The sequence below is a fragment of the Callospermophilus lateralis genome, chromosome 2, assembly GCF_048772815.1.
Source record: "Callospermophilus lateralis isolate mCalLat2 chromosome 2, mCalLat2.hap1, whole genome shotgun sequence".
Taxonomy (NCBI): Eukaryota; Metazoa; Chordata; class Mammalia; order Rodentia; family Sciuridae; genus Callospermophilus; species Callospermophilus lateralis.
This window is the reverse complement of record NC_135306.1, coordinates 199,535,662-199,563,496: the sequence shown is the minus strand read 5'-3', so window position 1 is coordinate 199,563,496 and position 27,835 is coordinate 199,535,662. Positions and strand designations below refer to the sequence as shown.

Below are 27,835 nucleotides of genomic sequence, written 5' to 3'. Positions count from 1 at the left end.
TTGCTCCTTGGGATAAAAAAAAAAAAAAAGGCATGTGGGGGTCAGCACAATGGGCCCTTTTTACAGAATTATTCTCTTAACCCCTGGAGCCATTCAAACAAATCCAAATAATGTCTTCTTTCTCCTCCTGGAGAACTCAGCTTCCCTTTAGTTTCTTCCTCCTCCACCCAGGATTCTTCATCTCTTTGAGACTTCCTCTCCCTCCTCCACCCTCCAAACCTGCCCCCCCAACACCTCCTCAGCCTTCAGCTTAAGGACACAGAAGGAGGAAGGAAGGAACATTGTCTTACACCCTTCTCAGACCTCTCCTCAAACCCTCCTTTCATCCTGTCCCATAACTCCCTTCCCCACATGGCCCTTCTAGAATACTTAAATCACAGTTAAAACATGAAGCATTCGTTGAAAGCTCTAAGTAAGCTAGGGATCCTTATAAGACACGCACTTTATATTTACCAGGGCATTTAATCCCCAAGCTTATCTTCTGGGGACACTTCCCATCCTACAGCTGAGAAAACTAATGCACAAAGATGCCAGGTATCCTGTGGACAGCTGGGAGAGGGCCCGGGCTGCTGGCCCCGGAGCCTTTGTTCTCAACCATCAAGGAGTGATGACTCTTAGCAGCTAACCCACCCCCACCCCAGCTGCAGCAGCACTGGCCCCAGGAAATGCACTTCCAAAGCACCATAAAACAGTGCCATACTGACAAGGTCATGAAAAACAAAGGACAACTGAGAAACTGTCCCAGGCCAGAGGAAGCTAAGGAGACATGACAACCGAATGCAATGTGGTGTCCTGGATTGGATCCTAGGACAGAAAAAGGGCATTGGTGGAATAACGAGAGAAATCCAAATACAGTCTGGCATTTAATGAATAATAATGTACCAGTTATAATAGGGGAAACCAGCTAGGGGTAGACAAGAACTTCTGAAGCATCTTTGTAACTTTTCTGTAAAACGAAACATAATCCAAAACAAAAAGATTTTTTAAAAAACACGGGCACCTGATGCCACACCAAGTCGCCCTGCCCTACCAGACAGCAGAACATACCCAAATTGTACACGCTTCACTAGTCTCTTTAGGAGGGGGCTGAACTTCAGACTGTCTCCACACAAAGACGGCAGAATGTTGCTTTGGAAATAGCCTGTTAATGCCTAAAAGCAGGGGTCAAGGACCTGAAAAGGGGCCATATATAAAATAAAAGGGGGTTGAGATTTATCTCAGTTGGCAGGGAGCTTGTCTAGCCTGGACAAAGCCCTGGGTTCAAGTCCCAGAACCACAAAATAATTAATTAATAAATAAATAAATAAATAAATAAATAAAGGAGACTGGAGGTAAGGCCCTTCAGGGACTACAGAATCTGCAGGTAAATCCACTGACAAAATAAACCCGTTCATCCCCTGAATGGTCTGGTTTTCAGTCCTCCAAGCTTTGGGCTGGAGAGAAGGAGGCATGTGGGGGCTGTGCTCTGTTCCACAGTCCTGGACCTAACAGGGCAGACAGCTTCTGAACTTGCAATATCAATGAGGCTGTTTTTATATATCAACAAAAAAATCAAGTGGGGGTGAGGGAAGGTATGGTCAGTGTAGTCAGCCTGGGAAACGTCCATACAGTGATGATACTGGAACCCTGCCTTAAAGGACAAGTCGGATTTTGTAGGGGAAAATAAGATTTTCACTGAGATACCTACATCTTCTCCTTCACTGTCTTTCCAATAAGAGGCAACCCTCCATGTCATCTTGGGCTGAGGGTTTAGGTAAGGGTAGGTACACTGGAACTCATTCATCCTTGAGGATGGACCAGTGACTTCTGGCTTCATTAGGAAATTTATGGGTTCCCGGAATAAATGTTCCACTTTAAGCAGGTAAAGTTTCACCAACCCACAGGGAATAGAGCACAAAAAAATCAGTCCTAATAATGAATAAGAGGTGCATAAGGCCCATAAGGGTGCACAAGCTGCTGTTGATCAGCCAACAAACGAATGTTTAACACGAGCCTACCAGGAAGAGAGCTAGGCCCTGAGACCCAGGAGGATATCATTATCTGCCATTGTACTGAGGAGCATAAAGTGCGGTGAGGGAAATGATCATAATACAGCACAGGGCATGATACAAATATATAAGAGAGACTCACTCAATTATTGATCCCACCACTTTCCAGCTGGGGATCTCTGTCAAACATAAGCCTCAACTCCCTCACCTGTAAAATGGGAAGAATACATAAAACTGCCTTGCCTTATTGGATTGAGAGGATCAGGTAGGCAAGGCACCTAATGCAAGTGCTGCCCAATAGACAATAGCTGCTCGATAACTTATAGTTATTACTGTAGTTGATATGGTGACAACAAAAAGAATCATTGATCTTCAACACAGAAGATCAACTGTTAAAGACAGAGTCCAGATCTTTAAAAAAAGAAAAAAAGAAAAGTAGAAGGTGGTTTTCAAACCCACTTCATGGTAATAAAAACCGGACTGACTTCAAAGTATTTAATTGTAAAGCAACATACAGTCAACACAAACTGCAGGACCGAGAGAGAGCATTCTAGGCTGCAGTTAGGGAGCACTGTCTATAAAGAATGAATTTGGGGAGATGGGTATAAATGCTGACCAAAGAGGGGAAGGAAGTGCTGGAGGGAAGAGAGAACAAGATCCTGCACAACATCTCTGCCTTGGCGCCTGCCAATCCCTCCCTCCCCCACACTTGCAGGAATAAAAATAAAATTAATCCCCTTCTCTCATCCAAGCATTTTCTCTCGGCCACGGGCTGATGGGTCTGTAATCCCTTCTCAATCCCCGTCAGTCACCCTCATCCCAGCTCTGCTCCCAGCAAAACATCTCTCCCAGAAAATGAATCCTCCCAGGTTGAGAGAGGAGGGGAGGAAGGAATCCTGACTAATAAGAAATCTTATCACTAAAGGACAGAATCCCAACAAAGGGGTAGGTTGGTATGTCAAGATTAGGTGATGATCCGAAGCACCTGGCGCAGAGTAGGGGCTCAGTAAGCATGTACATGAAGAAGTCAGGTACAGCTTCCTGCTTCTAACGGATCAGCACCATCCTGAGCTTCACTGGGGAAGGAGGACAGCACAGCCCACTAGGAAGGAGCAAGACACAAGACAGGACAGACAGAATAAAAGTAAACCTGCCCTTTAGAGCCCCAGGGAGTTGATTTCATTAGTGTACCCACTGGTGCTGATCTTGGAGGGTCCAAGGCACTCCACAGATCAGTCTCCAAGGGGATCCAAAATCCCAGACCTCTTTTCCATACATCACTGGCTTCTCCATTATCTACTACCTTTGACTTTTTGGATTTTGTTCTCTTTCACAAAATACATTTCTTTGTTTTCCCTTTATGGCCATTTACTCTTTAAGACCAGGACTTTGTACAATAATTCTGCTTAATGTCATATACAGAAGGATGCAAAGCACATAGAGGTCAAAAGGCTCTGACCATGGCAGTCAGTGGCTGCCATACACAGGCACCTGTGGGAATGCTTCGTGCATTTTTATATTCTTGATGGTTTATACATGAAGCACTCACCCATGGGGAGAGTGATTGAGAAAATACAGTCTCCTGGTCTTTCTTCCTAAGGGACTCTACATGCACCTGAAGACAGTAGATTACACTTGAAGAAGGACCTGAACTCAAAAGGTTTACTTTTGGAAATCCCACCTCCTTGCTCATCCCCATCTCAGAGGCCAGCCAGTCAGGTCTTCCTGTGGCTGCTTCTACCACAAGGATGGTGTATCACAGTGTCTATTTCTTGTGTGTCTCCCCACCTGACCATGAGCTTGCTAAGGGCTAGAAATAGGTGTTGGTTGCCACTCCACTCCAGCACCTACTGCAGGGTCTGGAACACAGTGGATACTCAGTAAATGTTTGCTGAGTGAAAAGAGGACCAGACAAGAAGGTCCCTAGACTGGGAATTGTCCAGACTCAGCAAGTTCAAAGTTCACCTACAGAGAAATCAGAAAAACCACTAAGAAAGGCTGGATGTGGGTACTGTACATTCTTGGCAAGCCTCTCCCAGGTCAGAAGCAAGCTCCTGAGGGAGCCCATCAGGAGGGGCAGCGCAAGGCTTGTGACCATGGCCTTAGGAAGGTATGCCCTAATTTAGTGTGGATGTTACTCTCAGGGGGCCTAGTACAGAGAACTCACATTTACTGTGGTCGGTGATTGTCACGGATTATCTCATTTCACCCCCACAATGATGCTAGGGAAAAAGGATAATGGTCCACTTTATAGGTGCCATTCTGAGGGAAAATCCTTATGGTCTCCAAAGCCTTGAGACAGACTCACATCACAAACAGTGAAGCTCAGGAGAGGCTCACAATAAAATATCTTATGGGATCATACATTGTCAGGGTTCGTGGAGGCCTAAATCTCCTGGTTCACCTTCTCCCCTTCAAAAAGATACTCTAATTCCTGCAGCAGCATTTAACATCCCAACAAGCTTCTTAGGAAAGAAACCCTGCTGGAGGGTTTGCCACCTCTCCAGTCAGCCTACCCTATCTTTGAACAGTAAAATTGCTCTTACCAGTTCCTGACTTCTATCCACCCACCCCACACCTTCCCCTGGTATCTACACAGAGCAAAGCTAATCTCATTCACATGCCAACCTTCCTGCTATGTGAAGGCACTTACCACCTCCCTTCCTGGGGTTTAGAAAGACATTGCACAGGCTACTCTCCTTTCATGAAGATTAGCAAACACTTTTGGTTGAGAAAAGGAACCAGAGAAAGACATTGGCATATCTTGTTGCAGTGAAGGTGATTCTTGGGGCAGCGGGTAGAGGAGATGGACTACAGACCAGAACACTCACAAATCCTGACGGGCTTCACAGAGACCATTAATAAGGCCAGGAGGGTCTTCTGGGATCAACTAAAGTCCTCCTTTTACAAAGGAAGCATCAAGAAGCAGAAGGGTAAAGTGGCAAAAGCAACACAGCTAATTAACAACATGGTCACAATTAGAAGGCTTTGAACCTGCAACCCAGTCCTCTTAGCCCTGTGCTGCCCCGCATCTCTCTACTCCAAAACCTAACAGCAACCACCCTGTGATTTCAGAACAATACTCCCACAATAACAGCACCTTCTACAGTCTCACTTTCACTACACTCCCAAGGGGTGAAGGGAAGAAACACATCATTAGCTTCCTTTTATAGAGGGTAAGAGGAAGCACAAAGCACAGAGGCAAAGGGACCTGCTTGGGTTCACTAGCAAATTGCATTTATTCTTGGAACTCAAAGCTCAGTTAAGACTCTTTACTCTGTTGACAATGAGCTATTAAAGGGCCAGAGGGCATCTTCCTCTGGAAATGGATTTCCTGAATAAGGAAGGGGATCACCTCTGTCTGCAGTTCAGCTTGGCACTTTTTTATGACACACAAAAATCTTCAAAGCCTTCTTTCCTTTCTGCCTCTTCAACTAGCATGCTTCAAAGCAAAGAGTATCAGAAGTCTGGGTTCCTATCCTGGTTGTGCCCTGACCAGATCTATGACCTGGGGCATCCCTCCTACCCAGGGCCAGCTCCAGCTTCTCTATCTATAAAATAGGGACAATAAATTCTGCCCTGTAAGTAACCAGGATGCCCTAAGGCTCAGATGACAAAGAGCAAGTCTGGGGCAGGGGCGAGCTCACACCCACAGCTCCCATAGTATGCAACCTGTTCCCCTGTTCTTGCTGCCTGGCCTCCTCTGCAGCCCTACTACCCAGTGCATGTGAAAGGTTCATGAAGATCTCATCCAAGCAAAGATGGAGGAGAAAAAAACAAATGCAATACCCTAACACTTCTATTTTCCAAAAGACATTTACACTTATTAGCATAATACTTATCATTTATAAGTTCTATATGCATGCACCATACAAATGGTGCTTCTGCACACTCTCTTGCTTTTAGTTTTCACAACTACTCATTTTACAGATACCTTAGGCTTGAACTTTATGGAATTGCCAGTAAGCAGGGGAATGGGGGACAGGAGAAAGCCCCACTTCTAACCCAGTTCAGTGCTTTCCAAACTTTAATGTGCTCATAAATCACCTGGGAAGATTCATAAAGAATCAGATTCTGCAGGTTTAGACTGAGGCCTAATGTGCTGCGTCCAAGTAGATGGACTACACTGTATCAAGGGAAAGATTTGAAATTCCATTAAGGTAGAGCCTGCGTCACTGAGTCTCCAAGGTTTAACCCGGGGCCTGTGCTATAGAACGCACTCAATAATTATTGAATGAGTCAGTGAATATCTGACTGCAAAATTCATGTTTTAATGCTTCTCTATATTGTCTCATTATGATCCTCAAACAAATCTCTAACATTCCCACTTGACACACAAGGAAACAGGCTCAAACGAGTCACCTGGTTTCAGTTTTTGTGAAGCAACGCCCACAGCGGTTAATCTTAGGATCCTTTACTCTGACCACAGCTGTCCCAAGGAATGGGGGCGGAGGGTGGGAGTGCCGCGGGGTGGGGGGGGGGGGGCGTAGAGCCGGGAGGTTGGGGGGGGGGGGCTGGGGGGCGTAGAGCCGGGAGGTGCAGGTTAAATACAGACCACCAACGGATGGCTAGAAGCTGGAACCATCCCAGCATGTGACCGGCCCACAGCTGGAGAGGTCACCGGAATATCTGAGCTGCTCCCAGGGAAGGAGTCAACAGGGTCCGGTGTCCGCCGGGAGGGAATCAGGAAGAAGGGCGAAGGAGACCAGTTATGGATAGGTGCCTGACACTTGTGGGGTGACCCTCGGGACCTCTCCGCGAGCCCCGCGCGGCCCAAGCACCTCCTGCCTGTCCACCTAGGGGTGGGAAGGTTAGAGGCGTTCAGGGAAATCGCTGCTGGACGATGAATCACGGGCACATGACCCTGCAGGACCAGGAAGGGTGAGGAACCTGCGCGGGATGCTGCGGGGGCTGGAGAGGGCAGGCCTCGCGCTCGGCGGCCCTCCAGCCTGGACTTGGGGAGCAAAGAGAAGCCCCCCGACACACGCAGCTCCACCTCCCGGCCGTGCCCCGCAGCCCCAGGCTTACCGCCTTCAGCTGCTCCAGCCGGTCCTTCATCCTGGAGCCCAGGTGCCCGGAGGCAGGTAACGCGTCCCAGGTGAGCGCCTCCCAGAGGAACCGCCGGCAGTGGCGGCCGGTCCCGGCCGGGGCGAGGGAGCTCCAGGCGGAGGCGGGCGGCGGCCCTCGCTAGGAGGAGCGTCCCAGGCCACCGAGGCTCCGCCGCGCCGCCTCCTCCGGCCCCCGCCGCCGCCGAGCGCTCCAAATCCGGCTCCCGGGCCGGCGCCGGCGCGCAGCGCTCATCCGCCCGCAGGCCCGCCCCTTACCTGGCCGCGCCCGCGCTCCTAGTTAAAGGGCCCGCGCCCGGCCCCGCTCGCGCCTCTCACTCCACCTCTAACTCCAGGTCCCTCAAAGCAGTAGAGGCTCTGGCGCTGGTGGACCCTGCCGCTAGGAGAACCGTGGGGGTGGCCCAGATGGCGTCTTTTCTACTCGACAGCCATTCATTAACTAGACTGGGATCCAGCCCCCAGCTGACTCACTGCTAGGGTGGGACAATCTCCTGAAATCAAGCAACTAAGACAAAGTGATTTGTGCCACGGTGGGTGGGAGGAAAATGTTCTGATGACACTCAAGAGATATTCCCCTGGAGGAAGGGCATTCCAAGCACCAGAAGCAGCGCGGCCCGGGCTGGAAGGGGTGTCCCGGGGCGTCCCAGAGGAATAACTAGAGATGAGGTGGGGTGGGTGAGGCTGCGGCCAGGAGTTTGGGTTTTTACGCTGTTAGTAGTTGAGGTCTGACACCTGCCGTTAATAATTTGTATACCTTTGGGAAAGCTCTGTTTCTCAAAAGGACCCGTTTCCATATCTGTAAGTCAGAGATAATATCTATTTGGCCGTTTAATATCTACTTGGTCTATTTGTGAATATCTACAGGTCTACTCATTTCCTACCAAGTGTAGAGGTTCCCGGGTGTTTTATGAAAAGATGGACCTGTTCTAATTGCCCCTCCCTCCTATCCCTTCTCTTCCTTCTCCCTCTCTTCCCTTCGCTATTTTTTTGGGGGGAGGGGGGGGGGAACGGGAGACCAATGACAAATTAAGCAGAAGAGAACTCAGTAAATGGGACGAAGGAACCAAAGATGTAATTTTCAACTTAGGGAAAGAAGTTGCTCTATGCATTCAGTTTAAAAGGCTATAAATATTTTTGCAATTCTAACAGGACTTTGCCCTCTTCTGCGACATGCATGCTTCACGCTGACTTCAACGACTGCCATAAAGATAGTCTGTATGACAGGGGTTGGGCTGTTTGAACTAGCCCTGCGGTTCAAAGCCCTAATCCTCTCCATGACGTCCAGCAAATATTCTTCTGCCTCCAGCGCTCTTTAGGTGGAGTCTTGTTTACCAGGAAGACTTCCATGCCACCTGGTGGTCATAAAAGGAAAAGGTGAGTACATCACAAATAATACACCACCTCCTTCCTTTGATTTTTGTTAGTGGGGATAGCAAGGTTCCTGCACTTCCGGAAAATTGGGTCTCCTAGAGGAGGCAGAGAGATGAACAACTCTACATTGGAAGTTTGAAAAGGACCATAGTAGTCAAGAGTAAGGATTCCATTCCATAGCAGGAACCAAGAAGTGGCCATGCATCCTCCACCATAACACATTCAAGGGTTCTTGTTAAAACATAATTGCTTTCAAAAGACTGAAATCATGGCTTTTGTACAAATATAAAATGAACACACAAATATTTTATTTAGTTCATTAATTAATGAAGGAACCAATAAGGACTTAAACTTTTGTAGAGGAGAACTCAAAAAACAGATACACAGGCAGTAGGGAAGCTGAAATGAATATAATAATAAAGGCATAACTGTCTCTGTGGTGGGGGATCAGTTGTACTTCTGCCTGATAAAATTTATTTGCATCTCTATGGACAAGAATCATTTGCATTACTATCCATATTTTTAACTTACAGAATTGGAAAATAGCTACATAACCATTCAAGGCATGTATCATTATAAAAATCAAATAACCCAGAAAAGTGCATTAGATAAGTCCATCACAGGATACATGCCATAGGACACACAATAATCTTTTGGGGGGAGGGCATTTTAATTTTTCCAGTTCTTGCAGACACTCCCAAGGTACACCTTCCATGGTTGAACAACACTAACTATATGTAAAATTCTTTGTTATACTGAACAAAAATTTCTCTCCCTGTAACTTCCATTATTTCTTGCTCTGGCCTTTGTGCAAATACTTAAGAAATTCAATCACATGATGGTCTTTCCATGAAGGGAGAGTTGCTATAGGAGAGGAGCACAATTCCCAGGCACATGGCCAGGAGGCCTGAGTTACCACAAAATAGCTGTCACTTGACATCACACAGCTTATTTTCTCCTCTGTCAAATTAGAGTACTGACCAAAACTAATAATTCCCAACTGTTCAAAGTCAAGACTGTCATATAATCATTATTTTGATTTACAAATCTCTCATTTTAAAAAATGCCATTTCCCCAGAAAATATACATACTATGTAATAAGACTCTATAATAAGAACTTGGCTTCTTATAAAAGAATATTTCCATGTTGAGGGCGGGAAACAATCCTTTTGGTCACTCTATGTGGCTATAGCAAAAATGTCTATATTTCTCTGAAAGTTTTTAAACATTGAAAATACCATAAAGAGCCCTGTTAACTGCAATTAAAATCCAGAAACCCAGAGAGAGAAGCCCATCGGCACATGTTTTTTTCTTATGGCATTCTATTGGAAGGTAGTTATCAAAAACTTGGACCCTTCCCTACAACTCCTGCTAGGCATGAACTCTAAGTTGTTAATTTTATATTAATACTTGTTCTTTCAGGCAGAAGTGTGGATTCCATTCCACTGTCTGTGCAAGAAATTGAAAAAAGTAGTTCTGGACAAAGTGGCTCAGGCTTGTAGTCCCAGCTATTTGGGAGAATGAGACCGGAGCTCTCCCAAGTCTCTCTCAAGTTTGAGGCCAGCCTGAGCAACTTGGCAAGACCCTGTCTCAAGTTTTTACAAAATGGAGAGGGCCCAGGGTTGGGATATAGCTCAGTGGTAGATCACTTAGCTAGCATGTGCAAGGCCCTGAGTTCAATCCCCAGTACCAAAAAAAAAAAAAAAAAAAGTCAAGTAACTGTGGGACAAGGGATGGAGGAAGGGGTCCACGGACTGGTCAGGAAGACTGATAGGGCACCCAGCTGGTCCACAGGATCTTGGAGTAGGGAGTGCTTAGTAGGAGCTCCCTCTCTTGGATGTATTTGTATTTTTCTGCCCTATGATGGTACTTGGACTCCCACCTACTGGGTCCTAGTGCAGCTGTTTCCCCGCTGGGAAAAAAAAAATAGTCAAGATTAATTCAAGTGTTTGCATTTTGATTCATAAACCATCAACATTTAATTTCACACTTAAAAACAAACCCAAGAGAGCCTCTTGAGTTTGGGGGCTCCACTTTCCTCTCTTCTCTTTCTGCTGAGCCAATGTCTTTCCCACTGAAGAAAACGACTGAACCTAACCCTACCTGTACAGCCACAGCTGCTGTGAGACAGGTGAGACTATTTCTGTCTGGGGTGTCCTGAGGCAGTGTCTGCGGGGTTTGGTGCTGAGTAGAAAGAGATAAAAGGAGCTAGAGAGTTGAAGAGGAAGATCCTTTCTCTTCCCCACTGTGGAGACTGATTGACAGTCTCCTCCTGCTTACAGTTTGTATTAGTTGTCGGTTGCTACCTAAGAATTTGCTCTAAAACCTAGCTGTTTAAAACAACAAACATTTATTATCTCATAGTTTCTGCAATTGAGAAATCCAGGTCCAGCTTGGCAGGATGGCTCAGCCTCAAGGTCAAGGACCTGTTTCCAAGGTTATTCATATGGTTGTTGGCAGAATTCAGTTCCTTAAGTGCTGTTGGACAGAGGACCTCAACTCCTTGCTGGTGATTGGTTGGAGGAGTCCCTCAGTTCCTTGCTACATGGTCCTCTCCATAGAGCAGCTCACAACATGGCAGCTAGCTTCTTTCCACCAGAGGAGGAAAGTAAGAGGGATAAAGAGAAAGAAAGAGAAGCCCCAGAGTTGTTGAGACCTACTCTCAGATGTGACATTCCATTACTTTTGCTGCATTCTGTTATTAGAACTGAGTCACTAGCTTCAGCACATACTCAAGGCAAGGGGATCACACAAGGGCATGAAGACCAGGAGCCAATTCAGTGGCTGCCTGACATAGTTCAAATCCCACATGAATGCCAGAGTTTTGCAACTTCACCTCTTAGAGCTCTCTTCTCCCCCATATCTAACCTGGACAACTCCAACCCTGTCCCCGGCCTCAGAGTAGAATGTTCTAAGGGAAAATACCTTACTCCCCAGGAGGGAGTTAGGTGTCCCTCGAATGTGCTTCTCTGGCACCCTACATTCCTCCATTGTACCCTTCCATATTGGATAAAAACCGGGCCACTTGTCTCCACAGGAGAGCAACTTTGTCTTTCTTGTTCACTGATGTGGAATCTGACCTGAACAGAGGACCAAAACGTACTAGACACTCAGTAAATGTTTACTAAACTTATTAAGTGAGCCTTCTTAAAATATGGTTCTCACCTTTCCTATTAAAAACCACTGTGTTCTCATTACCAAGAGAGAGTCCATACTCTTCTTGGAATAGCATTCCAGGTCTTGCCCAATCTGGCCAAGGCCTTGCATAAGGGCACCCCAGACACACAGCTCCACCATCAGCCTCAGCAAACCATCACCTCTCCTCTTAACCTAACTCATCCTTCCATGAGGTCCCACTTCTCTCTGCCTCTTATGTCCTTCTTCCACGTCAAGACTGACAAATTCCTACTCCTCCAAGACAGAGGCTCTTTGCATTTTACCCAGGTAGTTTCCATACTTGTCTCTGTACACAACCTCCCAACTTGTTCAAGTCTCTTTAAAAAAAAAAAAAAAAAAAATCTTATGTTGTCTTGAACCTAGTTTTTCACATAACCATTTCTCTAGATTGACCATGAACTGCCTGTGAGTAACAACTGGATATTTTTCCTCCATAGCTCTCATGAAATAGGTCTGGGGATCCTTCCCCTCTCCCTAAGGAGGAAAGAAAACCCTTCCTGGATTTCTGCTTTTAAAAACCAAATGCAATTGCAACTCCACACAACTTAAAGAATGAATTTGGTGTTGCTGAATTGAATTCTAGATTTAAAATAATATGCTTTATTGACAAAGGTGTTTTATATCATGTTGTTCAAATGTTTCTCGAACATTAAACATCATATACTATAGGTTTGTGTCTATGAATTTCAGTGTAAATTATTTGTGCCACAATTTGCTTTGTGTTTTTACATAAACTCCTCAGACTCTGCATCCATTAAGCACAAAGTACTACACCAAAGAGGTTGGTAGGGAAAGCGTGAAGACTTGGTGAGGAAGACTCTGACCAAAAAGCCTAAAGTTATTTCTGACCTGCTGAAGACAAGAGTGTTTCTTATAGCACTTTGAATAGATGTCAAGACTAGCAAGATAATCGTAATGAAGCACAAGAAAGAGGCACTGGGATAATTTTACTAATTAAAAGGGTAAGTCACATAGTGTAAGTACTTCTCAACTTGGAAATTTGAATAGCTATGCTGAATCTTTTACTTTACTTTTAGTTCTCTTGATATCTCCCAATAACTTGGGGGTGAGGTAGAGTGGATGTTGTCCCCATTTTATTGTGAGTTAAATTAAGTATGGAGAAATAAGATGGTTTTTCCAAGCTCACATAAGGTAGTTAATAAGCCCAGGCTGTGGGACCAAACTGCCCAGGTCCAATCTCAGTTCTATTATTACTTGCTCTGTGATCTTGGATTTATTTAACTTTCCTAGGCATCATGTTCCTCATCTGTAAGCAAAGATAAATAGTCATACACATCTCATGGGGTTTTTTGAAGACAAATGTGTGAACGGATGGAAATCATCACTTCCCTTATTCAGTCCCTGGAATATACCACACTAACTAACCCATTATAACTGCACTACTTTCTCAAAGAACATGAGGAATTGAGAAATGCCTGTAATACTTCAATCAAATATGAAATAACCTTCTTAGTATTGAAAAGTCAACAGCAGCTACTAAAGCACTTTTCATAAGAGGTTTCAACAGGGTAATACACTTAAAAAGGCACTCAAAGAAAGTGAAAAATAAGGTGAAATGCATCCTTCATCTTTTTTTTTTTTTTTTTTTTTTTTTTTCCGGTACCAGAGATTGAACTCCCGGGCACTAGACCACTGAGCAACATCCCCAGCCCTATTTGGTATTTTATTTAGAGACAGACAGCTGAGGCTGGCTTTGAACTCATGATCCTCCTGCCTCACCTACCTGAGCTACTGGGATTACAGGCCTGTGCCACTGAGCCCACCTCTCATCCTTCATCTTTGAGAGTCATGACTCAGGTTTTCATGCTGCAGTCTCTGAGAAAACCTGCAGCAAACCCCTAATAGTAGATTGATCAGCACAGTGTCCTTCACACTAGTTGAACACATAACATTTATTCCACCTAAAAACCTAATAGCCAAAGAACTAGTGTCCTAGCAGAGTGTATTATAGAAGACCATAAAAGAAGCAGTAAATGACTACAAATGAAACAAAAGGAGATCCTTTTTTTTTAAAAGAGAGAGACAGAGAGAGAGACAGAGATAATTTTTAATATTTATTTTTTAGTTTTTGGCGGACACAACATCTTTGTTTGTATGTGGTGCTGAGGATCGAACCTGGGCTACACGCATGCCAGGCGAGCGCGCTACCGCTTGAGCCACATCCCCACCCCAAAAGGAGATCCTTTAGGGTTCTTGTCTATCAAAAGAAGAAAGCAAAATTTCAGTTCCATGTAAAATGAATTCTGGTCATTTTTTTTATTGATCAAGCTTCTGAACCTTTTACAAAAAATAAAATGTTTCAGCACATTCTTATACTTTTCCAGATAAGGAAACAGAGACCCAGGGAGATGATTTCCCATCCTTGTGCCCTGCCAGTTCCCTCTTTCAGAAATGCATTTTCAGAGATCTGGAAATTTGTCATGATGCAGTTCAAACACCACCTCCCACCATTATTGCCATTTCTCCCTCCTGTCCCTCTTCTGAAGTCTCAAAGTACTGTATTACTTGACCCTTGGTGTAACTGTCCCATGAGTTCTTCAATCACATTAGATTTGCTTTGAGACAGAAGCTGCTTCTTACTTACCTTTCCATTTCCTGCTCTACTTGCCACAAGTGGAAGCATAGTATATTGTAGACAGCAATAAACAATCCGTTACTGCCTTGTTGCACAAAAAAAAAAAAAAATCAACAAATCATCAAAGAGTAGGGGAAGGAATGCATGCCCCAAACTATGAAAAAGATGTTCTGATACATCTGTGTTCTGACACTGTTGTCTTGAGACAAATGGTCATCTGGTAAATGACTACCACCCCATAAAGAGACACCAAAGAACTCCTTTCCCTCCTCGATGTGTCCAGTCTGTTTCTCTTCAAAAATTATCTTTGTTCTATGTGAATCTATTTGAATCAATATTTCCCTTCTTCTACCCCCAGAGAGGTTCAGTTAATAAAACAAATTTACCCTATTGTGCATACACAGCTAGGGAGAAACAAAAAGAAAGGAGAATGTGGAATATGAGAGAAGGAGACTAGAGATGGTACTAAGCAGTTGAGAGGACAGCATCCAAAGGCCAACTAACATAGAGTTAGAGACGGGGATGAGCAGCTTGGCTCCAGGATTAAAAGAACAAAGTGAAACTGCTAGCACTGAAATTCCAGAGCTTTCCCCAGCATCTTTCCCTGGAAAATAAATTGAGTGAAAATTAATATTTTTTAACAGTTCAGAGTTTATGCCACATCAAGAGAAAGAAGCTACGATGTTCCCAGTGTGATTTGCATCTTATAGCTGGTTGTACATCCCTCCCTGGATGTACAGCGTTTGAGATTGTTGGCAACCTAATAACTGGATATGAAGACGAGTCCAAGGTAGGGCTAGACATGGGATGCTAATAACCACATTCACGGCAATCTCTCCCTTTAAAAGTCATGAAGTATTTTCACTTAATGTATCTGGGGATTCATAGCTACATACTGGGGGGTTATTAGTCCTCATTCTGAAGATGAAGAAACTGAGGACGACAACAACAACAAAAAAGATATTTCAAAGTGCTGCAATCAGGAAGCCTAACAGTATGAAACCACTGCCCTGCCGGCCCCCATCTCCTCTTGCAGGCGACTTGTGGTCTTCCCTGGGGGGTGTTGTCGAGGAACAGTCAGAGTGCTCGCTGTGCTAGAGCACAAGGAGCCTCCTCATTGCTCTCTTCAAAGCCTCCTTAAGCTCCCTGTTCCTCATGCTGTAGATCAAGGGGTTCAGCACAGGGGTGACAAACGTGTAAACCACAGACACCACCTGGCCCCTGTCTGGAGAGTACCTGGAGCTGGGGCACAGGTAGATGACACTTGTGCACCCATACTGCAGGAGCACCACAGTCAGGTGGGAGGAGCAGGTGGAGAAGGCCTTGTGCCTCCCCTCTGCAGAGCGCATCTTCAGGATGGCAGCCACAATGAAGACATAGGACAGGGTGATGAGCAGGGAGGGGATGGTGAGCACAATGACACTGACCACAAACAGGGTGACCTCGTGGACGTGGGTGTCGGCACAGGCCAGCCTCATGACAGGGAGGACGTCGCAGTAGAACAGGCTGATCTCCTTGCTGCTGCAGAAGGGCAGCCGGAAGATGAGCACAGTCAGCTGCAGGGCCAAGGCGAACCCCAGCACGAGGGACCCCACGGCCAGCTGCACACACACGCGCCAGCTCATGATGAGGGTGTAGCGCAGAGGGTGACAGATGGCCACAAACCGGTCGTAGGCCATGACGGCCAGCAGAATGCAGTCCGCGCTGCCCAGGAAGATGAAGAAGAACATCTGGGTGCCGCAGCCTGGCAGGGAGATGAGGGTGCTCTCTGTGGACAGGACGCTGGCCAGGGTCAGAGGGGCGATGGTGGAGGAGTACAAGACCTCCAGAGCTGCCAGGTTTGCCAGGAAGAAGTACATGGGGGTGTGGAGACAGCGGTTCATCCAGATGGTGAGGAAAATGGAGAGGTTGCCACTGACGCTGACCAAGTACATCCCGAGAAAGGTCACGAAAATCACCACCTGCACCTCGGGGAGTCGGGAGAAGGGGCGGAAGTGGAAGTGGACCATCCCAGTTTGGTTTGCTTCCTCCATGTGTCCTCTGCATGGGGCCTGCTGTTAGCCCAGGCGCTGCCCCTGAGGACAGATCAATGTCAACCAGATGCTTCTCCTTCAGTGTCTTCATCTATAAAGACAGGACTGTATCATTCTCAAGAGCCTCAGGAGACTAAATGTGGCAGCTCCCTAGCAAGCACTCATGAATGCTAGTAATCCTGAAAACCACTCTTCTTCCACCTCTTCCAGACCACCTTGAGGCTTCCAGCTTCCCCAAAGAAGTCTCCTCTGGGCTCTATTCTCTCTCATCTAACAAAGATGTCTGATGCTTCTTTTCCACTAGTCTTCCACCAATGCTCGCCATTTTCACGTCCTTCTGTGAGCCCTGACACCTGCTGTAATGTCCCCTGTCTCTAATCCTAGCTGATCATGACTGAAAAAGACCACAAAACTCTGTCCCCTGGTGCCACAGCAGAGATTGGCATTATCAACCCCAGCACCCTCCCCAAGCCCCCGAGTCAGCCCCTCTTTCCAGTCCTCACCAAGGCTAGTCCCTCACCTCGTCGCCCTTCTCTTCTACCCCCCTGCACACACACAAAGCAGGAACAGAAGCCCCCGAGGCAGCTCTCCTTTGTGCTCACCACCTCTGGGCCTGCAGCGGTCTCTGCCCACCCGGCTGCCCATCTCACACTCCCACCTGCCTCAGTGGGAGCGTCCCTCCTCCTTGGCATAAATACTGGCCTCAGCCTCCTGCTGGGCCCTCTGGGGTCTTGCTCCACAGATCCACTGCTCAAGCTCCAACACCTACCTCTGCCCCCGACTCTAGAGGGCCCTCAGCTCCCCCAGTATAAAGAAACCACCTTCAGGGTTATGTCACCCTCCCGGCCTCCCAGAATGGACATCTGCTGTTCTTCCTTCATCATGGGCCGTGTGCTTCCCACCTCACCCCTCCAGCTCCCTGAGACCACTTTAATGAAGACCACCAAGGACTTCCAAGTTCCTGAATCCAATAATTTGACTTCATCTCTGTTGCATTTACGCCTAGTGGCCGCTCCCTTTTCCTGAAAATTCCTCAGTCCTTGGCTCTGTGATGTTATTCTACCCTCTAGACACCCTATTCCCCAAATTTGGAGAGGTTGCTGTTCCTGTTGGTGATTCACCAAAGGAAGGTTTTGCTGGTTATGCAACAGTTACCCCCAGATCCATTCTCTGCCCCACTCTGCCCCTTGAAAGGCTGGTCCCCATGCATTACGTCACCAGGGCTCCTTCACTCTCTGGCTTCTGGTAGGAGAGGTACAGGCAGAAGAATGAAGAACAGTATGAAGACAGGCAGGGTATTTATCCCATGCATTCCATGCCACCTCCTCCTCCCTCTTCCCTATTGGTTCTATGACTGCAGTTCTGGGTGGGTGGCCTGACCCCCATAGCACCAGGTACAGCTGGGCTCAGTAACACTGTTCCCTCACCGTGTCACTTCCCCCATTGCTAGCCCTGAGTGCCTCATCACCCTTTGTATATTCCTGGAATTCTGCCCTCACCCCTGTAAATGGTCCCAAACTGATGCCTGTCCACAATTTGTTACATACAGTTGGTTCTTAACAAATAGTTATTTCATGCTTAAAGGGAAAAAATATTGTGTTTTAATTCATTCTAGAGTCTCTTGTGTATAGTGGTTTACACCTATATCCCAGAAGCTGAGGCCAGAGGATCACAAATCCAAGACCAGCCTGGGCAACAAAGAGAGACTCTATCTCAAACTAAAAAATAAAAAGAGCACCAGGAAGGGTCGTGCACGCCTGTAATCCCAACACCCCAGGAGGCTGATGCAGGAGGATCAAAGCCAGCCTCAGCAAAAGCAAGGCTTTGCTAAGCAATTCAGTGAGACCTTATCTCTAAATAAAATAAAAATAGGGGTGGGGATGTGGCTCAATGGCCAAGTGCCCCTGGGTTCAATGCCTGGTACCCCAAAAAATAAAATAAGATAAAATAAAAAGGGCTGTGCATGTAGCTCAGTGATAGTGTCCCTGTGTTCATTCCCCAATTCCAAAAAGATAAAATATCTTCTTTTATTTTTTTTCTTTGCACCACTTATGATCAGTAGAAATGCATTTCTAAGCAAGTTTTTATGGGATCTAAAACAATTAGACACACACACACACACACACACACACACACACACACACTCACACACAAAAGCAAACATACAGACAAGCACACACCATATCCCCTGGAGAAAACTAACCTGACACTTATCCTTGTTCTAAAGAGTAAACACTTGTTTTAAACAGTTCAGAGTGTTATTTTAGAATAGCATAGACTGAGTGGCTTAGACAAGATTTTCATTGCTCACAGTTCTGGAGGCTGGTAACTCCAAGTTCAGGGTGCTATAAAACTGGTTCTTAGTGAGGCCCCCATCCTGGACCGCAGATGCTGCCTTCTCACTGTATGCTCTTCTGGCAGGGAGAGGAAGCTGCAGGGTCTCTTCCCCTTCTATGAGGACCCTAAACCCTTCAAGGGACATGCATGCTGAATCTCCTGAAACTGATTACTCCCCACATGCCCCGCGTGACCATCACAACGGGAGCTACAGTTTTAACATGTGAGTTTGAGCAGGAGAGACCGCAACATACCTCACATGACATGAACGGTGGAAAAATGTTACTTGGCACTTAGCACCCTGCGGTGACCAGATCATCCCCAAAAGACTGAATTTTGCTCTACTCCTGTCTGAAGATATGCCGTGACCTTTGTACACATAATGATCCCTTAACCTCTTTGTTGCTTCTTCTCACACAGAATAAGTCATGCTTAGTATTCCTGCTGATGGCAGCTTTTCCTCTAAATACTAGCTCTCAATGCCCAGTTTGCAAGTAAAATGTTTATTTTTCTTTTTTTCCTAAGTGCTTCTAACTCTGTGCTCTCGTCCAATGATGCAGTGTTTTGGCACAGCCTTACCTGGGCAAGTGGGATAGAATATCGGCTCCTTCATGGCTGGCCAATTTCCATATGGAAGTTTGTAAGAGTATGTTGTTCCTGAAGAGGTGAAATTGCATTCCTGGGAGCAAAGGCAGGAGCACATTCCCCCTCCCCCCCCCTCTTTCTCTCTCTCTCTCTATCTCTCTCTCTCTATCTATATCTCTATCTCCATCTCTATCTCTATCTCTATCTCTTACTGTTTCTGTCTCCAGGGTAAGTAAAGGAGCCTAGCAGACCCTTTACCCCAAACATTTGACTTCCATGAGTTAAACATGAAGGGGAAAGTCGGGGACTAGAAAGAGAACCGTTATCTCTAACACAGTGCTGTGTTCACCTCTGGGCTCACTTCTTTGTAATTGTCCCCTCCATGGTCTCCAAGCTCCATGGGGTAGCCACCGACTCCACTTCACCCTCACTAACACCCAGGACCCACATCAGTGCCCGGCACTTGATAATTATGCTCTGACGCAAACACTGAGGTTTTATTGAGATTAGTAGTACCGGTGACTCACATCAGTACTTTCAAAATAGAAAAGGTCATCTTTATTTTCTACCTTTGAAACTATTAGAGCATACCCTTTCTGAAGAGAGAATCGGCAACTTTCAAGAAGAGTTTTTAAATGTTTCATGATTAAACCAACGCTCCACATTAAAAGTTGTCCCAACAAAACAGACCAGAACATGGACCCAAATGCATTAAGATGCGTCCAAGATGGTTTAACGGTTTTTCTATAAAGGAAACTAATACCGTGAGTTAAAGTTCAAGGCAATGGTGGGGTATTCATATGATCAGCTCTTACATTCCCATTAAAATTGTTCCACTTAAGAGGTTTAATGAAGTAAGTGCTGATAACGTAATGCTGAACGAGGAAACAAAGTGGCACACAGGGTGTCAGCAATGAGGTCATCCCTCCAAAAGGAAACCAACCCTCCACGCTTAGCAGCCTTTTAGAGAGAATTAGGAGATTGATATTTTCTTTATACTTTTCTCTATTGTTCAAATTTTCTGTAAAGAACACTTGCTTATTTTTTTAAGTCATTAAAATGTTATTGACATTTTAAACTCCCATTTGAGAGGGTACAGAGCAAGGATCACAAACGTCCCGGTAATTGCAGAACCATTAATTGTCAGAACCAGAATTAACATGGACATGTGGCCACACAACCTGGATGATGACGAGAAAATGATGCCATCCAAGCTGCTGCTTGTAATGTCCCTCCCTCCCCCTCCCTTCCTTCTTTCCCTCTCTCTTTTTTCTTTTAGCCTTACCTCTTCTTTAAATGAACATTTTTGAGGTTTGATTCACCACTCCAGCCTTTTGAGATCTTGTGAAGAATTCTAATTCCTCGCTCCAAAATATCAGTGTCTCTCCATGGTCATCTGTAAATACAATGAACCTGTGTCTCAAAGCTCACTGTGCACATTGGACCATTGCCCCAGGAAGCCTTACACGTACTTCTCTAGAGAGTCAACCAGATTTTCTTTAGAACATCGACAAGTTTTCAAGTATGTTTCAAAAAAAAAAAATCTGTGTAGAATATGTCTGAAATGCTTGAAAACCTCAGTGAATTCCATTTCTTTAAACCAGTGCCTCATTTACAGAAGGGATGTGATCCTGAGTTCTTAACAAACTTCCTCCAACTTCAGCCCCCCACACATATGCGTTCCTGTCTCTGAATGGAGACATGGATATCATCCTTCTTAACCATGAATGCTACATGTTTCCCTTTATGCCTTAGCTGCTAGGAAGCCCAACACTAAGCTTGATACTTAATTAATGAATACTCCTCAGCCTCAATTTAAAAAATTAAATAGATGTCACCATTTGTATTTAATTTGTCCCTTTTATTCTATGCAGTTGATTTGGCTCTTAGGGTTTTATTATAAGATATTGTACTACTTCTTGCCATTTTGGTCCTCATCCAAGGCATTGATGAGTGAGTGAGAACTCTCCCCACTCTCCACTCTCAAGCGTGTTCCTCCTCTGAGTTCTTCTCAGTGAGATAAAGTGCCAGTGCTGAGAGCTTCTGATGCAGCCAGCGGTCCCTTCCCCGAGCACCTAGGCTGCCTCTGCTGCTGTGCAATCGCTTGCTACTTCAAGATTGGGTGGGTCAGCTCCAGGTCTCTTCTTACCCAGCAAATGGCAGGCCTCAGGAAGGTGACATCCTCTGATAGGTCACTTTTGTGGTTCCGGATTACCTCCAAAGACTTGGTCAACATCTGTGCAGGGACCCCTTCCCAACCCAGAAAGTGCTGGGGTGTCTAACTTAGAAACTGATTATCTTAAAGGATATTTGCTGGGTGTCCTAACCCCTGCAAGAGAAGGTAGACACCCCTTTCTCACTACCCACAGGCAACCTAGAAAACTGGTCACCTTTCCAGGGAGAGACAGAGCTGTCCTCATCCTCAGCAGGGGGAACGTCTGCCTCTGTGAGTATCATTGGCATAAGTAGTGACACCTCACTGGCTCCAGAGCTAACCTGCTGCCCCACTCCCTGTGGAACTCAGTGCCAGGAGCCCCTCCCAGGATCAGGAATCCCCAGGTGGTAGCATCCCAGGCCATGTCCCAGGCTCCAGAGCACACAGCACTCCATGGGCAGGTCTTCCTCATGCCTTTCCTCCCTCCTGCTCACAGGGGCTGCAGCCACATCTTACCTGAGACTGAGCAAAGCCCGAGCTGTGATCATCTTCTTACCACCTAGGGAACCACGGAACTGACTCTCTGAGAAACCCCCTTCCCTGGGAACAGCACATGTTTAGACACAGTCACCCCTTCCCTGTGGCCTCTGCACAAGGGAAGAGGGCAGGCTGGGAGCTCTGGGCCTCAACCTGCATCTCCTTGCTGTGAATTCCCTGCCCACTCCGACTCCACCAAGCCCTAGGAGGCTGACTTGGCTTTCAACTGGACCATCTCCAGTAGGACTTTGAACACAAATAGGAATTGTTTGGGGACGTGATAGTCTAAGCTGTTTTAATTGCTACTAGCCTTAGCTATACTTTAATCATTGTTCACATTTTTATTTTCTAAATTTAAGGTCTTTTGGCAAGATAGTAACAGTTGTTTGTGAATGAATATTGACAGTACTTTATTTATTCCAACACAAGTGTGTGTGGGTATGTGTGTGTGGGGGGGGGGGGGTGCTTTCTCTTCTTTAAGTCCTCAATTTTTTCTTTCCCAGGATGCTATCTCTCTCCCCCTCCCATTTCTTTTGTTTTTCTTTCCTGTTTCTCATACCACTAACTACGGTTTTACATTTGTTGAACTTAATTGCCTCATACCTTCTTTTTTTCTTTTTTAATTTTTTTATTTGTCCTAATTTGTTCTACATGACAGCAGAATGCATTTCAGTTCACAGTACATAAACAGAGCACAACTTTTCATGTCTCTAGCTGTTCACAAAGTAGAGTCACACCATTCCTGTCTGCATACACGTACCTAGGGTAACGATGTCCATCTCATTCCACTATCTTTCCTACCCCCATAACCCCCTCCCATACCCTCCCTCCCATTTGCCCTATCCAAAATTCCTCCATTCCTCCCATGCTCCTCCCCTACCCCCATTATGGATATGAATTATGGATAAGCATCCACTTATCAGAGCGAACATTCAGTCTTTGTTTTTTTCAGACTGGCTAACTTCACTTAGCATTATATTCTCCACCTCCATCCACTTACCTGCAAATGTCATGATTTTATTCTCTTTTATTGCTGAGTAATATTCCATTGTGTATATGTAACAGAGTTTCTTTATCCATTCATCTATTAAGTGCATCTAGGTTGGTTACCTCATACCTTATTGATGCTGAGTAAAAATATTCATTTTTTAAAGCTTTGGGGAGAAAAATCTGCTGACTCCCTAGCAGGTAGTAGCAGCCTATAGCTATCTTTTGGTGGCTCATCTAGAATCAGACTCCAAAGGATTTGCAAGAGACAGTGACAGTGTCCTAGGAGGCCATGAGGTTCTTCCTATAACCATTGCATCCTTCTCCCCCAGGATGCAGTCTACACATTGCCCACTGGTTCACTGTGTGCTTCTGGCCAAATCCCAGTATTTCAATCTGGTTCTCTCAAATGCAAACTGCAAACCACGCTTGGCACAGTGGGCAGAGTAGACAGGTGTGTACTGTATCTCTATGACCCAAGGAGGCCGGCCAATGTTTCTGTTGCTCCTTGAGGCCTTGAGCACCTACCTCTGTAGGCTGAGATGCTCCATAGAATGCCATGTGTCCCAAAGCTCTTTGGTCCCCTTCCTAAAAGCAAAAATCAGGAATAATGAGCCCTGAATTTCACTACAAAAATGATTACAACATTGGAATTTTGCTATGCTTTTTGCATGTGTTTTTGGTTTCTAGGTCAAAGTTAGCGGGAACACAACTCATCTGACAGATCATTCAACCTAGTGCTACCCCCACAGGCCTTCTCTGTTGTCCTTCCTGTGAGTGTTTCCAGAAGGTTGTCTTCATTGGGTTAAGACAGCAAGTATTAAAGAAAGAAAACTTCCACGTGATCAAACGCCTTCCTAAGATTGTTCCACTTCAGAACCTCCAAAGTAGTGCACCTGCACGTCTTCAAGAACACAGTGGAGCCGTCGCCTGTTCAACTCTTAACCATGGAATTCATTTTTCCATGACATCCAAATGAAGTAAGTCTTTGAAAATCAGCCATTATTTTAGGAAATGCTGGTGTCTGCTGTTGTAGAAGAGATGACACTATCTCACGTGATCAGCCTTTGAGAACTCTGCAATCTTTGTGTCATTGGAACTTGGCACACTGGTTATCTTAGCTTGTAGCCATCTAAAGAATGTAAATAAATTTTAGGAAAAGCAAGAAACAGATTTGGTTTCTAGGGAGAAATATGATCAAAAGGAGATCCAGATTATCAGAGATCAAATGCTGCAGTTGACATAGTACCTGATGTCAACTGCATCACAATCTCACTTCATGATCCTTTAAACAAACCCCACAAGCAGCCACTTTTAGCAATGAAGGACTGAGCTTGCACTGCCAGAAAACGCAACCACAGCAGAAAAAGAGGAGCGACAGAATTTGCATCAACTCCTGAAATGTAGCAGTCTTTTACCCCTTGGCTTCTAGACTTTTGTATAATCCATCCATTTTTCTTTTCAGTGGAAAAGTAGCTACTTGATCAACACTCTCCAGAAACAGCCATTGTGTTCTGAGCAGCAAGAATCTTGTGATTTCTTCTTTCTCTAAGAGCATCCTTAAGCTCTCTATTCCATATGATCTGCAGATCAAGGGGTTCAGCCTGGGGTGTTGAATGTGTAAACCAGACACAGACCCTTCTTAGGAGAGTAGCTGGAACCGGGGCACAAGCTGATGCGACTAGTACATCCAAACTGGAGGAGGAGCAGAGTCAGGCAGGAGGAACGGGTGAAGGTCTTGTGTCTCCCTCTGTAGAGTGGATCTTCAGGAGGCCAGCCACGATGGAGACATAGGACAAAGTGATGAGCAGGAAGAGATGGTGATGGTGGTGACACTGATCATATAATTTGCTTGATAACTTAATGCTTACAAAGTTTCATTTATATTTCATGTTAATTTTATAATACTGTAATGAATACATTGGGCAGTGATTGATAATTGATATTAATAATTAATAATTCCTCATATGATGAAACCACAGTTCACAGAAGTAAATCAGCTTGTCCATGTTTGCAGGACTGGTGGGTAGCTGATCTGGGATTTGAAACCTAGACTTTGGCTTTATAATTCATCCTTCTCCACCAATATGGATGACCAGCAAGAAGAGACCTCGGGTGTCAACCAGGGCCTACCTAATGCTGAGTTACAGCCTGCCTGATGCCTTTTGTTTAAACAGTTTTGATAAATATCTACCTTATATAAACTAGTTAGCCAGTATGTTATTTCCTTCACATAGCTAATGCCACTGAGAGTCATTCCATCAGGCTCAAATGATAATTTTATTTATGAGTAAATTGAATCAGTACATAATGACATTATTTTGCATTGTTCAAGTGTAATTCCATTATGATTCCATTATGAGTTGGAGTATGCTAATGGATGTGTAATGGAATAATAAAAACCAATCCTGTCCAAATCTTATACAGTAAGTGTAAAATAACATGACTAATTATTTTTACAAAATATTTGTATTCCAATTCTCAGATGGAAACTATAATCAGGAACGTTCTCTACTTTGATTCCTATGAAATGCCTCTTGGGTAAAATAATATTTGTTGAGCAATTCTGAAAGACATGCTGTCTAATTAGGTGCTCATGGTTTAGATTTATTACTTAATATCTCTTTAGAATATCAGAGAATTTTATCCTTTGATTGATTGTGATGGGCCATGAGAACTGCTTGAAGAGGCTCGCATATCAATGTCACACCATCAGGCTATATTGAATTTGCTCCCCAAAATTCCTTTTATATTTACTGTGCTTTGTGGTGATTAAAGTCACAGGCTCTAGGGTGCAATGTCTGCACCAGCACTTCAATAGATAGGTAATGTTGCAAAATTATTTAACCACGCTAAGTTTCAATTCTTTATGTCTAAATTGATGATAACGATGGCACCTACCCCATAAAATTTTGTGGTTATCAAGTGAGATACCATGTACTAAGCAACTAAAACAATGTCTGGTACATAGTTTAATGCTTAACAAATGATATCTAGTGTCATTATAATTGTTAGTGTGTTAATACATACACTGTATCCTCCTTTGAAAATTATAGGGAAAAAAATCCTTTTAAATATAAGCCCTAACCAAGAAAAATGTGGTTGTGTATTGTTACATGAACTCTGTACTATCCTAATTTAATTATATTGCCCTTGACTACTAGAAAGCTCAGACACCAGTAGACAGGTGATTTCTACAAAACTGCAGAGAAGCTTTTTTTTAATTATTATTTTTAGTTGTAGATGAGCATAATACCTTTGTTTTTTTATTTATTTTAGGTGGTACTGAGGGTTGAACCCACTGCCTCACATATAGGAAGCAAGCACTATACCACTGAGCTACAACCCCATCCCGAGAAGCATTTTTGCATAGCAATCTTGTTACTATATCTTTATAGTCCTGTCTGAATTTTTTATTTACCCCAATCTTCTTGACTCTGTGTTTTTAACTTTTGTACTAGATGTATTTTTAAGTTACTTCAAATCTTCTGTGTAAGAATATTGCGTTAGAGTAAATTAAAACAAATAATTTATTAATTTCAACAAATACCATTGCTACCAATAAGATATTTACTAGATCTCCTGCATAGTAACACTAATGAAAATAGTTGTAAGGTCCTGTAATTCTTAATGTTATGGCGTGGCCAAAGACCCCAAAAGTTATTCCCATTGAGTTTCCATATTGTTCTTCATTGTTCCACTTTCTTATGTGTCGCACAATCAAATAAGTGACAGAGTGTCTTTTGGTACCTACTATACTGTTAGAGTCTGTAAACAAGTCAGGATGGCACCTGGCATTTTGCCAGAGAAATGTTAGAGTCTGTAAACAAGTCTGGATGGTGCCTGGCAAAATGTCAGAGGGAGTGGTTTGCGAAGTAACTCTAGCAAGCCATTAAGTGTGGAGATTCCTTATTGGTTGACTGCTGTATCTAGTTTATGTTAATTAGATAAGCTGTGTGGAATGTATAAATACCGCTCCTGTCCTACAATAAACGGCTCCTACTCCTGCTGTATCAATCTACACAAGTTTTTCGTCACTCCCGGTTATTTTGCCCAGCCAGCCAGCGGCGGCACTATACCATTGCATTTGCAACATCTAAAAGAGAATGAGATTCTTCACTTTTATCTTTTTAAGAAAAATATCTTGGAAATACCTTTCCCTGCTCACAATCCTCCATTCAGTCCTCTCCACCAACCTCCAATGGTACTGCTCATTGCCTCTTGTGATTTGGGGACTCCCCTGCAAGGATCACAGGACCTGAGGTCTTGCAATGAGAAGCAGCTGACTCTACTATCTTTTTTGGGGAACAGTTGATATGACTATTAAAGAAATCGGACCTGAAAAACTCAGTGAGAGCTGCTCTGTTGCAATGACTGAGGACCTCCAAGAAATATAGGTGTGTGTGTGTGTGTGTGTGTATGTGTGTGTGTATGTGTGTGTGTATGTGTGTGTAGGTGTGTGTGTGTATGTGTGTGTGTGTGTATGTGTGTGTGTATGTGTGTGTGTGTGTGTGTGTGTGTGTGTGTGTTTTGAGACAGGGTCTCACTATACCCAGGCTGGCCTCAAACTCCTAGGCTCAAGCAATGCTTCTGCCTCCGCCTCCCAAGTAGCTGGGACTACAGGCATGTGCATTTTTCCTGGTTCCAAAGAAACATATATACATTTACACGTTTGCAGAAATGTATTACGGCTTTTTGTGTACTTTCCTATTATAGTTTTGCATATCCTTTATCTCATTTGACTATCATTCCAATCCCTTGAATTTGGAGATCTGTCAATATCATTATCATCCCCTTTCAACACAAACAAAACATTAAGGCTCATGTTCGTGCCCTGGATCCTCAGGCTAAGCACTTACTCTTTGCCTAGCATTGTGTCAGAAGATGCAAAAAAAATATTGAACCATTTCTTCTGCCCAAGGGACCTTGTAGAGTTACTAGAGAGGTAATACCAAAACGTATGAAACTCTGTTGCATAAAAAAGAAGAATGATTTCACTGAAA

General features: G+C 44.6%; 2 protein-coding genes across 5 annotated transcripts in view; both read right to left on the bottom strand.

Moving 5' to 3' along the window:
* The window catches only part of Stx3 (syntaxin 3), a 42,496-nt gene extending 35,206 nt beyond the window's left edge, over nucleotides 1–7,290 (bottom strand). For 3 of the 4 annotated variants that reach the window (XM_076847290.2, XM_076847293.2, XM_076847292.2), the window contains exon 1: nucleotides 7,017–7,284. In XM_076847290.2, coding sequence (XP_076703405.1) covers nucleotides 7,017–7,046 — 30 coding nt within the window. In that variant the 5' untranslated portion in view covers nucleotides 7,047–7,284. Of the gene's footprint in view, nucleotides 1–7,016 lie in introns of all 4 variants that reach the window. The other variant, XM_076847296.2, reaches the window with a different exon arrangement.
* A 3,096-nt stretch (nucleotides 7,291–10,386) lies between these two features.
* LOC143390549 (olfactory receptor 10V1-like) lies at nucleotides 10,387–16,231 on the bottom strand. Its single transcript, XM_076842920.2, has 2 exons — nucleotides 15,300–16,231; nucleotides 10,387–10,453 (listed from the first exon to the last, which is right to left on the bottom strand). Exons 1-2 carry the CDS (start codon nucleotides 16,229–16,231, stop codon nucleotides 10,387–10,389), a joined length of 999 nt encoding a protein of 332 aa, XP_076699035.1.
* Nucleotides 16,232–27,835: the final 11,604 nt, after the last annotated feature.

Excerpts from the sequence above, each read along its gene's own strand:
- LOC143390549 (XM_076842920.2), bottom strand. The coding sequence starts at position 16,231 with ATGGAGGAAGCAAACCAAACTGGGATGGTCCACTTCCACTTCCGCCCC. Across the intron at positions 10,454-15,299 it reads GCAATGAGGAGGCTCCTTGT|CCCCCAAACTCAAGAGGCTC; the intron begins GCTCTAGCACAG and ends AGGAAAGTGGAG.